Genomic DNA, 12,936 nt, shown 5'->3' with positions numbered 1-12,936 from the left:
CGGTTAATACAATTCTAGCATGCATAATAAACATTTATCATGAAATAAGGAAATAAATAATAACTTTATTATTGCCTCTAGGGCATATTTCCTTCACATTACGCGTGGGCCGTGTGTGTGCTCGATGACACCTTTCTGTGGTGTTTTCGTTGCGCATGCGCATGCTGCCTCGTCTGTTCGAGGGGTGCTAGCCTTGGCTTTGTGGCAACCCAACCATTGACCGAGCTGATGGCCTCGGGGGTCCATAACGTATGGGCTGAGAGTGCGCGTGGGGCTGCCTCATCTGCCACCCTATTGCCCTTGCACTGCGTGTTTTTGCCTTGTCTGTTTAGGGTGCGCTTGCCCAACTTTCTAACAACCTGGCTGTAGGGTTGCCATGGCCAATCCTCTTTGTCGGGTAAGCTATCCGGGTGTTGCGGCTGTTTGTTTACCAGAGCGGAGCCAGTCGGTCCACCCGGTTGTTGCACGTCGTCGGGGATGGTTGGTTGGTGGAGTCTGCTTGTGTTAGGTGGCCTATTCACAACCCGGCTGTTGGGTTGCCATGTCCGGTCCTCTTTGTTGGGTAAGCTATCCTAATGTTGCGGCTGGCTGTTTGTCAGAGCGGAGCATGTCGGTCCACCCGGCTATTGTACGTTGTTGGGGCTAGCTGGCGGGTGGAGTCGGCCTGTGTTGGGTGGCCGGTTCACAATCCGACTGTTGGGTTGCCCTGGCCGGTCCTCTTTGTTGGGTAAGCTATTCGGATGTTGCGGCTAGTTGTTTACCAGAGCGGAGCATGTTGATCCACCCGGCTGTGTATGCTCCTGGGGCTAGCCGGTTGGTGAAGTCTTCTTGTGATGGGCAGCCAGTTCTGATAGTCAAGGCCGTTTCCCCTTGGGGGGGGGGGGGGTGTTCACTATTTGATTTGCCAGCCGGATTCTTTCATTCCTGTATGCTTTTTTTATCAGGGTGTTCATGTATTCTTTATCGTCTTCTTGGATGCTTCTGTGTTTTTTAGCCGGATATTTGCCCGTATGTTGGGCGGGCGGTGTCAATGGTTGAGGCTATTTGCTGTGGGAAGTGTGGCCGGGTGGCCATTTCCTATAGCTGAGGGCATTGGGTTGGTGGGTGTGGGTTTAGACGGGTAGCATTCGTCTTGGAGCCTCTTGCTCTGTGCTCGGATTGTTGTATCGGGTGGTTGCTATATCAATATAACGGGGCGTAAGCCTATTTCGGTAAAGATCCTCCTCTTTGCCCACGCTTGAGCTTCGGTGCTCATTCCCAGCATACCCAGCTACTTGTTGGGGTCGGTTTATGATATGGATCTGCCTGCCAGTGTGTTGGGCTGATGTCTCAAATGGGTGACCATTTGGCTCGATTGGTAAAGACGTTTTTTGGCTTTGCTTTTCCGTACACGCTAGGCGGGTATGGGATGGGACGTGTAACGTCCCTTGTGGTTGTCCATCACGGTGCTTCAATACTCTTTCCCGGTTCACCCAAATATTGCTGGCGCGGGGACGTCCTCCGGGTCCATGTGTCAGCGTGTTGGGTCGACGTCTCAGATGAGTGTGCCTATTGGCTGTGGGTATTGCTGTTTTATACGTTGGGTAAAAGCGCGCCATCCGCTCGGTCATTCAGCACCCCTTTGCTCCACGGCTAGCCAGTCTTATCCTTGCGGTCTCGCGTGTTGGTGTGTGCGTGAGTTTTATTTCCAGTATGTGGGTTCAATGTCCTTACAACCGGGCAGGGGGGTGTTCCAGCGCGAAGACCCAGGTGTGCTTGCTTCCCCACGTTCTTTGCTCCCACTCCTTCATGTTCACCCTCTCACATCTAAGAAAGCACACCGACTTCCTCTCTCTCCACTTGGCTAGAATGGAATGGGTTCTGTGAGTTACTTCATAGGCCCTCCCACCAGGCAGTTGAGGTTGGTATGCTCTTTCTTTCTTGTGTGTTGTTTCTTATGCACGCTCACCATCCATTTTATTTCCCCTTGCGTCTGCAGGTATTTGCAAGCTTCTTGTCGTAATTCGATTGCACCTGTTCTTTGACGTGAGCTATCTCTTCGGTCCGTTGCCCTCCCACCAGGCAGTCGAGGTTCGTACATTCTTTCTTGTTGCCCTCCCACTCGGCCACTGATTTTTGACCCCGTTCCATACACTGACCTTATCTCGCATATGTGTTGTCCCTCGGTGCTTGGTGCTCATCCGCCTATGACGTATTCTCCTCTGGTGCCCTTCACAGACTATGGTGGTCGCTCTATAGGGACTCCTCTCATGACCTCTGCTAGTGGTGAGGGCGCTCTACATCGACTCTCCCTAAGATCTTCATCTACAGTGTTAGTCCCCGTCTCTCCACCGACTACATCTCACACATGTGCCTTCCATTGGTGCTTGGTGTTTGTGTGCCTACGACCTCGTCTCCTTCACCGCCTCCTCTAGTGGCTTCCATGCGCATTGGTGGCCACTCCTCTTCTTGGTGGCCACTCCTCTTCTTGTGCTTCAGTGGTGTTTGTCACCGAGGAGGAGGTTCCATGACGTCCACACCTGCTTACTGCTTCTGGGTCTCCATCACCCTATGCTTTTTGCGTCGACCCCTTTAGTTGAGCATCTCACTATGCTGGAGATTACTTGACTTCAGTGTCTATCTTTGTTAGGTGCTTCTTACGGTTCTCTATCAATAGGTTTTGCTGGTTCTGCTAGTGATTCTTCTGGTACTGAGAGTCCCCTTTTTACACGGTCATGTTACAGTCATTTTACACAGTCAGGTACATCCACATGGGTCTTGATACTGGAGCGTCTTTTCATATGACTTATGATCCTTCTAGTTTGTCCTCCCTTTGACCTCTCGATTCTCATGTTCATGTTCTTACTACTGATGCTACTTTCCTCCTCGTCAATAGTCGAGGCATTCCTAGCACTTCGCCTTTTCATATTTAATTTGTTGCTCTTGTTCATTGCATTACCATGCAACTCCTTTCTAGTGGTGAGATTGTCGAATATGGTTGTAGGGTCATTCTTGAATCTTGGTCTGTTCAGGATCGCCACACAAGTGCTCTACTTGTGCTGGTCACCGCGGCCATTACTCCCAAGGCCTCTTGAGTGTTTGGTTTCACCTTCCCTTCGCTACCACCGTCGCCAGCCTCTCCACCTTTGTTGCCTCGTCTACTGGATCTTTTCAACAATGGCACCATCGTCTTGGTCACTTATGTGGCTCTCGTCTCTCATTCTTAGTTCAACATGGTGTTCTTGGATCTGTCTAAAGTGGCGTGTCTCTAGACTATCAGGGTTGTCGGCTTGGTAAACAGGTTGGGTGTGTCTTCCTAGGTTATAGTGAAGAGCACAACGGCTATCAATGTTGGAATCTTGTTGATTATTGGATGCGGATTGTCGGGTTACGACTTTTGATGAGTCTCGTCCTTACTATCTGCGTTCATGCTCTCCTTTGGCCTTCTAGATTGAGGACATTTCTTTTGCTCACTTTTCCCGATACAACTATCATTCATGTTTTGCCCTCATCCAACCATTCAACCGTGCCTACACATACTATTGTTGTGGAGCCCGTGTCATCGTCACCTGTGACTTCCCCACCTTGTTCATCACCTGAGGCTACCTCACATCGCCTGTCTCCCGAAACTTTCTCAGTGATTCATCCTCGTCCTCTTCTTTACTACACTTGACGTCCATGTGCCGTGAATTCTCCTAATGCTCCATGTTCTTCTGATGAGCCATCTCCCTCGACTACTATGTCTCCTTCTGCTGGTGATGCACCACCTACCTATGACTTACATGACCGCCCGCTTTTGCCTGTTGACCGCTATGTTTTTTTGGGTGCCACTGTTCTTGAGCTGACTTCTTATCATGACACTATTGTTCATCCGAAATGGCGGCATGCGATGGAGAGGAGATTTCTTACCCTGACCACACCGACATGCGGGATCTTATCCCCCCCTTTCGTTCCTCCCATCACTAAGTGGTCTACAAGGTTAAGGCTCGTTCCAAAGGTTCTACTGAGCGCTACAAATCTCATCTTGTGGGTCATGGCTTTCAGCTGGAGCATGGTCATGACTACGATGAGACATTTGCTCTTGTAGCTCACATGATCATCGTTCGTACACTTCTCGTTGTGGATTCTATTCAACATTGGCTTGTCTCTCATCTTGATGTCAAGAATGCATTTCTTAATGGTGACTTTCATGAGGAAGCCTACATGCAACGACCACCTGGGTATTCTGTTCTTGATGGCATCGTCTATCGTCTTTGTCACTCTCTCTATGGCCTTAAGCAAGCCCCTCGTGTCTGGTATGAGTGTTTCGCCTCAAAGGTGATTGTGGCTGGTTTTTCAGCGAGTGCTCATGATCCTGCACTTTTTTTCCACCTTTCAGCTCATGGTTGGACTCTTCTTCTTCTATATCTTGAGTACATAGCCTTTGTGAAAACTCATCTTGAGCAGTTCCTTACTATTGAGACTCCGATGGAGCTCAATCCACCTTCGTGCTTCTAAAGGGGAGCCTTTGTTTGATCCGACGCACGACCGTCATCTTGTTGTGAGTCTTGTCTATCTAGTCGTCACTCACCTAGACATTTCCAATCTCGTTCACATTCTAAGTTAGTTTGTCTCTTCTCACACTTCAGACAACTACAATCACCTCCTACGTGTTCTACGATATCTTCGTGGAACAATCTCTCGTCGTCTATTCGGCTTATTCGGATGCTATTTGGGCTAGTGATCCTTCGTATCACTGTTCCCTTTCTGCTTATTATGTCTTCTTGGTGGTTCCCTCATTGCCTGGAAGACAAAGAAATAGATTGCAATTTCCCGTTCGAGTGCAAAGGCTGAGTTGCAAGCTATGGCTCTTTTGACAACAGAGATGACTTGGCTATGATGGCTGCTTTAGGATTTTGGTGTTTTTGTCACTAACCTACTCTTCTCTTGTGAGACAGTAGAAGTGCTATCAGTATTGTGCGTGACCCTTTGAAACATGAGTTAACCAAGCATATTGGTGTTGATGCTTCCTTTGTGCGCTCCAGTGTGCAGGATCAGATTATTGCTCTTTAGTATGTGTAGTCTGAGTTACAATTGCCAGATTTATTTACAAAGGGTTAGACTATAGCACAACATGACTTCTACCCCTCCAAATTTAGGGTTCTTGATCCACCATGAGTTTGAGAGGGGGAGGGGGTGGGGGGGAGGGGTGTTAGAGTTATATATATTTGTCCATGTACCCTTTGTATTTTCCCTGTTCTATAAGGAGCTTTCTACATATTGTACCGAACCTGTATATGCATATATACTGGCCTATGGCCACATGAGAATACAAGTTGCATATTACTTAACAACATTTAATTCCCAAATCCCAAGTCATTTTATTGCATGGCCAAATGCTTATACTAGTAACAAACAAATGCAACAATGACAAGAAAGAGCAAAATAAATGTCAAATAATACACAATTCTACTCAGAATTATAGCGAAGTTCTAATAGTGAAGCATAGACCCCATCCTTGATTCGCACCAGGGCCTCATGCTTTCCCTTCTCTGCAATTTTTCCTTCCTTGATGACTGCAATCATATCAGCCCCTTTGATCGTGGAGAGGCGGTGTGCCACCACTATGGTGGTCCTGCTCACCATGACTCGATCCAATGCATCTTGAACGATGCGCTCCGATTCCGCATCCAGGGCACTGGTTGCCTCATCAAGTAGTAGTATCTTGGGGTCCTTTATAATGGCCCTTGCGATAGCTACCCGCTGTTTCTGCCCACCAGATAGTTGCACTCCTTTCTCGCCAACCGGAGTGTTGTATCCATGTGGCAAGCTTGATATGAATTCATGAGCATTTGCTGCATTGGCCGCAGCTGTGACTTCTTCGTTAGTCGCTTCTCCATTTTTTCCATATGTTATGTTTGCACGGATTGTGTCGTTGAAAAGCACTGGCTCCTGGCCTACCAGCCCCATCTGATCCCTTAACCAGCTAATTCTCAAGCTCTTAATTTCGACTCCATCTACTGAGATTCTACCAGAATCAGGATCATAGAAACGCTCAAGTAAAGCAATTATTGTGGACTTGCCACTACCACTTTCTCCAACTAGTGCTATGGTCTGAAAATGGAAGGAAAAGGTTTCAACATAGCAGTTTTTGTGGTTGTGAACGATCATGTGTGAAATAAATCTGCTGAAAGCTTCTTATGTATGGTAACACTAACTAGATACATCACCTTTTAAGCTGTATCTTGATTTTATGCCAAGAGGTGGCACTTAAAGTTAGTTATCTGAATGGAAACAATTGGGTGTAACAATGATAAACAAGACTATTAAAGGTTGCAAATCATACCTTTCTGGAAGGAATGTGCAATGTAAAGTCACTAAATATTTGAACATCAGGGCGTGATGGGTACTTGAAACTGACATTACTAAAATCAATGTCGCCATTGACATTGTCCAACATGAGGCCCTCATCACTACTTGTATCGATTTTTGACTTCCGATCTAGAATACTGAAAACAGAAATGGCCGAATGCGTTGCCTTTGTCGCATTAGATGCCAATGCACTTGCCTGTGAAACCCCAACAGCTGCCAAAACTAAGGCAAAGAAAACCTGAAAAGTATCCAATGAATTGGTGAATGATTACTAAAACTTAATGTCCATATACAAATTGGTACTTCAAATAATTTAGCAATTCTTACTTTGAAAACATCTGCAAAAGTAGTTTTTCCCTGGCGAACAAACTTTGCACCAACATAGAAACATAGAGCATATGTCAGATACAACACTAAGAGTGAGAAACCAAAACCAAGCCCTCCGACAATTCCAGTTCGAATTCCTTGTTTCCTTAATGCTTCACATTTCTTGTTATACGTTGTAACCACTCTTTTCTCTGCACAGAAAGATGCTATAGTTCTGATACTACTAACAGCATCAGTTGCAACTTGACTTGCATCTTCATACATCTCCTGCAAAATAATAACAAGACCACATTATCGTGATAAGAGATTCCATGGTATTAGGATTGCTCTCCTGAATCAAACAGGAAATAAATTGTAGAGTTGTTATTCGTCACCTTAGCTTCTTCACTAAACCCCTTGAAGAACTTCACTTGAGCATAACCCTGTGCACCCACTAAAGGAATGACACAGGTGATAATGAGTGCAAGCCTCCAGTCCGCTGTAAATGCTATGAGAAAGCCAGTGATTATTGCGGCTGTAGACTGCACTATAATTCCCAGATTATCTCCAACTAAGCGCCGAACATTTAATGCATCGACTGAGAGCCGTGTACCAAGTGCACCACTGTAAGTGATAAAGCAGAATCTTAGTATCTGTGTAGATCTATGTACGAGAAGATAAAATAATTGAGATGATTTGAAATATGATAGTACCTCGAATTTGAGGGATTATCAAACCAAGCAATTTCCTGATGCACAATATTTTGAAATGACAGAGTACGAACACGCTCTATAAGCTTGCCACCAGCAATTCCAAACAAAAGATATTCTGCAGGGATTGCAATGAAAGCTGCAACCCCCAGAACAACAGCTATCAATGCCCAAAAGCTAGAATCTTTTCGCAGCTTATCTGGTGGCTCGTAGAATGATTTTATAACGCCAGACATTAGTATGCCAAACAATGGGAAAATGATTCCATGCACCGATGCTGCTATAACACCGAGCAGAAGAAATGGCACCTCTGGTTTGTTAAGATTAAAAAGGCGTCCAATTGGTGCTTTCTGAAGGGTCTTCCCATCAGGAAGGTCCTCTTTGTTCTGCTTGCCTATGATTTCATCCTCATGAGACTCATCAGATCTGAAAGAGTATCTATTGCTATTGCCAAAGGAATCTTTAGTCACTGACCGTCTAATTGACAAAGTAGTGCTTTTTAATAAGGAATTGGGCACTCCAGGATCCTGTATTTTACGTCTTTCATTACCATGGGTTTCTTGTAGCCTAATAAGCTGGGAGTAAGCTCCACCGGGATCCTTCACCAATGCTTGATGAGGACCTGTACATATAGGATACGTAATGGGGTGAATGAGTCATCATAGGTTGACAATAGAAATTCTCTAGAATGGGAAAAGTAATGTATATTCAAGAGATTCTAACCTTGTTCGACTATTTTCCCTTGATGAACAACTGTGATGCAGTCTACATTCCTTACAGTGCTCAAACGATGAGCAACGATAAGTGTGGTTCTTTCTACCATTATCCTATTGAGTGCCTCCTGAACTATCCTCTCAGATTCCACATCCAGTGCACTTGTTGCTTCATCTAGCAAAAGAATTTTTGGATCTTTAAGGATGGCTCTTGCAATTGCAATTCTTTGTTTTTGTCCTCCAGAAAGCAGAGTGCCATGTTGGCCAACCAATGTATTGTATCCCTGGTATGAAATTAGAATTTTGTTAGCTTAAATTTCAAGAAGTTATTTGAAGCACTCAATCTTTATTTACATACATTCGGCAACTTGTCGATGAAGCTTGCTGCATTTGCGAGCTCGGCTGCTCTCTTGATTTCTTCAAGAGTTGCATCTTCTTTACCATAGATTATGTTATCTTTAATGGAGGTCATAAACAGCGACGGTTCTTGGCTAACAAGGCCGATCTTCCCTCTTATCCAATCAAGATTCAGATTCTTGATGTTTACTCCATCTATCAAAACTTCGCCAGCCTGTGGATCATAGAATCTTTCAACTAGGCTGATCACAGTTGACTTGCCACTTCCGCTCTCTCCAACTATGGCCATTGTTGTTCCACTAGCTACTTGTAATGACAGTCCATCTAATACTAACTGCTCGGGTCTTGCAGGGTAGCTAAAGTGTACATCCTTTATCTCAATATCACCCTTGATATTTTCCAAGACTATGCCGCTGGTATCATCTGAATCTATCCCGGGTTTCCTCTCAATCGTTTCGAACAGTCTGTATGCTGCAGATTGACCTCCCACAATTGCAGAAATTGATGGTGTTGCATTACCTAACGAGCTGTTACAAAAAATTGGAGAGTGCCCTGTTTAGGACATTAACATACGAGTACCATATGCAATAGTCACTTTTTTATTTCTTGGCCTGAAGTACAATTTTAAAATAACCACTAATCCTTCACGTATGTGTGCTTTGCTGAGGAAACATAAAATGAAAATAGAATAATTTACACCTGGTTAAAAATTGTGCTTACTGTGGTCGATTTGGTTGATCTGTCTAGCAAGAGTTTTTTTTTTATAATTTGATCCCCAAAAGTAGAAATGTAGATCAGACTATTTTTCTTTAGAATTTATGGTAGATATTTTAGGATTATTGTTGGATTTCTTCTACCCTCAAGGAGAAGGAGGCACCTTGAATCTTGTGGGCTATTTGTATTTATATAAAACAATTATTATCCTTGAGCTCAAGCATTACAATTGACATTATTTACCACTAAACGTAATAAATAAGTAATCAAATATGAACTATCTAAACGTAATATCTGAACACGCCTTGAAAGGTACATCAAATTGCCATGTAAAGTTTCTTATAGAATTTACAGAAAACTATGTATTCACAAGGCATGCGTAAGAAAAAAGGTTATCTAGATTTTAAAGTTTTATTATGTAATGTTTTATATTTTCATTCATTCAATTAGCTCTTCAATAAATTGAGGGTTATATACAGCAAATATTAGTACCGATCAGCGTAATGATTTCAGGAACTCACGTTGCGCCAGTCAATACGGCGAACAAAACAGTGATGATTTTCCCTCCGGTATAACCTTTGTCAATGATTAGCTTTCCACCATACCAGAAGGCTAGGCCATAGCTGCTAAATATGATGCAGAAGACAGAGCCCATGCCAAAACCACTTACAAGGCCTTCCTCAACAACAGTCATGTATGCATTTTTTATGAATTTATTGTACATTTCTATAGCCTTTTTCTCGCCATTGAAGGACACAACCTGTTAACATGAGTTGCTAGATTAATGGCTGCTACAATTTGAAATAACTGAGATAACTGATACAGTTTCCAATAACTGATATAATTTGAACTCACTGTTCGTATAGATCCAATTGTAAGTTCAACTGTGTCTGCAGCATCACTATAAGATGTTAGTCGCTTGCTAGAAACCCGGGTTAGCAGTTGTGCAGATACTGAACCAGCGATAGCAATTAGTGGTAGTGATGTTAGCATGGCAAGGGTAAGGAGCCAGCCTTTTGTGAATGCTATGATAAAACCCCCAAAGAAGGCGGATGTGTGTTGTACAAGCTTCCCTGCCTGTAAATCAGAATCAATGAATGTCAGCAGTTGGGCTGCATAGAATGTATGAAATACACTCAGGTAAGTAGAACAAAAATTTCTGTAGTAGCGATAAAAATACTGATGCTTGCATTTGACTTTTGCGCACCTTTCAGTGTGTTGAAAAATATTATGTTTCTTGATTTAGTACCACAACAAAAGTATTACCTTCTCACCAAGAGCATCTTGAATCATGACCGTATCGCTAGACATTCTAGAAACTGCTTCGCCTGTTGTCATTTGTGTATCGAAGAATGCAATGTCTTGCCTCAGAACTGATTTCAGGTACAAGGAACGGATGCGGGACGAGTGCCTTTCGCCTGCCATCGTCCAGCACGACACCTCTAAAAATGAATAAAGGGTGAGCCTAACTAGCATTTCTGCCATTAGCATGTAATTTAACTACACATATTCCATATTAGGAATGCAATTGGTACTTCTCATGGGATGAATACAGGATTACTGATGATGATTGCTCTGTTGATCATTGCATCTGCTTGTTCATCACTCAAGCGAGAACAAACTTGCGCACCCTATCTCGGTCACACACCAAAATATGCATCCTTTTGTATTAAGATGAAGACAACAAGGACGACAAAACTCACCCGACAGCTAAGTACACAAAAACACAACTTAAACAACAAAGAAGAAGGGAAAAGCGGACCAACCTACACTAGCCAACAGAAAACAAATATCAAGCTACGGCCAAGGGGCCAAGCCCACGTGTCCTTGTGTTCCACTTATTCAGTTACGAAAAGTTTCAATTCGAAGTAGTATCAGTGTGAATATGTATCCTTTTGTTGCGCATCTCTGTTCATTTCACTGACCACTGCTTGTCAATTTTATACCTTGGAGATGCGATTGAGTTTGATATTAAATTTTTACAAGCTTGTCACTCTCCCCATGGAGAAAGCTGGTTCCCAACTTGGTTACTATCCTCTGCATTTTAGTTTATTTGAAAATGCTATATGCTGAATGTATAACCATCTTTTCATGTGTAGTATTTGCTTGACGTCTAAAGTTTGACTGGCAGGAAACATGCACTCCAAGAATATATTGGATGGAGATTCCACTTACGAAGGAAAGAAGCCACTGCTGCCGCAACGCCCAGATATATGAAGTTGAGACAAACCTGGAGATCGAAAGAACATTAATTCTCTGTTAAATCGTCTTGCCACTCTTCAAATTAAGGGAGTGATCACCGTAGCGTTCACCTTGGTGACAGCGCGGAGGACGGTGCTGGTCGTGCTCTGGCCGAAGGAGTTGATGACGTCTCCAAAGAGGATGGATATGAGGGGCTCCGACACGCCATTCGCCACCGCCCCCAGCGAGCCGACCGCCATGAGCAGCACGTCGAGGCGGTCGGCGTACCTGAACATGTCCAGCAACGGCACCTTCTTCTCCGGCCGGTCACCTTTTCCTCCACTACTAGCTTCTGCTGTCGCGTCCATTTCCTGGCTGCTAAGCTTCGCTGATGTGCTCGGCGAGCCCGGCCGCACCGTGCGTGCGCGGTCAGTCAGGTCAGATGGATTCCGTTTCTCTTGTGATCACCTGGCATGCGCTATTTTTCACCGATAACTGTTCTTGGAGAAAAGGGAGGTGTAGATAGATACAGTAAGCTGATATGACCATGGAATATATAGATTACTATGGTTGCCTTTGCATCGTCCGTGGAGGGGTGGACGGAGATGGGCAGACGTCAGAGGGGACGCACACATGCAGCTAACTTGGGCACAACGTCTGGACGACACAAGTACAACCCAGACGCCTTGCACCGTTGCACAGTTAAGCACACGAGGCGTCTTGTTCCTTTCTACCGTGCGCCTAGCTTTCAGCTTCACATCCAATCCAAGAAGATGTAGCCCGTAGGTGCAATCCGCAGACAGAGACTTTCGTTTAACTTTTTCTGAGGGGCCAATGCATGTGGCATCCCATATCCGATATTTATCAAGAAAACACATTAGTCGGTTGGAAAAGCTTAAGCAGCATGACACAAAACGGTCGCCTGCAAAGTGCAAACGCCCTCGTTGTAAGTGTAGAGGGGCAGAGAAAACAACCAAAACAGCGAGCTAGATCTTCACAGGCATTTTAGCAAACATCTTATGTGCATGCAGGAAATCTAAAACAAATCATGAAATCCACATGCACCCAGCTATCCATGGTTCGCCACAATAATATAGTTGCAAGAGCTCAATACAACATCAGTACCCCAGCATAATCATCAACATGTCAAAGAACTCATGTATGTCATGCCTCCAATGTCAACACAACCATACCACACCCCAAACTTGAGCAATAGGCACTTGAGCAGCAACCAATGTGACAAGAACAAAAAAGTTCAATTCTATTTGCATTCACGAGCTAGGAGAGAGACATAAATAAACAACCTTGTAGAAATCCCCTTCGGCTTGGTAACTATGTCAAACATCCCTTATTTTATCCTACAACATGCATGTCTATATGTTGTTTTGCATGTTAGAATGGCCAAAAATACTTCTAAATGCTGAAGAGCTGCACATTATCATACTTTTCATACAAGGCTTTGTAGTCTCCAATATCGTCATGCCGCTCGCAATGAGGTTTAATATCAATTGGGGCATTATCACACACATCACATGCTTGCAGTTGTTCACCATCAATTTAGAGGGTTGGAGGCCTTGCCACCGAACAGATCAAAATAATGGGTTGAAGTCAATGCACCAAGAGCT

The 12,936-nt window shown here is 44.2% G+C and overlaps 2 protein-coding genes across 2 annotated transcripts; both read right to left on the bottom strand.

Moving 5' to 3' along the window:
* Positions 1–5,272: 5,272 nt before the first annotated feature.
* On the bottom strand, positions 5,273–10,582 carry LOC123058483 (ABC transporter B family member 4-like). The gene is made up of 10 exons (XM_044481200.1): positions 10,397–10,582; positions 9,986–10,207; positions 9,652–9,890; positions 8,418–8,943; positions 8,070–8,343; positions 7,350–7,968; positions 7,032–7,299; positions 6,658–6,924; positions 6,305–6,568; positions 5,273–6,072 (listed from the first exon to the last, which is right to left on the bottom strand). Exons 1-10 carry the CDS (start codon positions 10,553–10,555, stop codon positions 5,428–5,430), a joined length of 3,483 nt encoding a protein of 1,160 aa, XP_044337135.1. The 5' UTR covers positions 10,556–10,582; the 3' UTR covers positions 5,273–5,427.
* Positions 10,583–11,277: 695 nt separating this feature from the next.
* On the bottom strand, positions 11,278–11,779 carry LOC123058482 (ABC transporter B family member 12-like). The gene has a single exon (XM_044481199.1). It carries the CDS (start codon positions 11,677–11,679, stop codon positions 11,410–11,412), a length of 270 nt encoding a protein of 89 aa, XP_044337134.1. The 5' UTR covers positions 11,680–11,779; the 3' UTR covers positions 11,278–11,409.
* Positions 11,780–12,936: the final 1,157 nt, after the last annotated feature.

Source organism: Triticum aestivum, chromosome 3A, assembly GCF_018294505.1.
Source record: "Triticum aestivum cultivar Chinese Spring chromosome 3A, IWGSC CS RefSeq v2.1, whole genome shotgun sequence".
Lineage (NCBI taxonomy): Eukaryota > Viridiplantae > Streptophyta > Magnoliopsida > Poales > Poaceae > Triticum > Triticum aestivum.
Note: the sequence above shows the minus strand (reverse complement) of the source record. Positions and strands in the feature narration are given on the sequence as shown.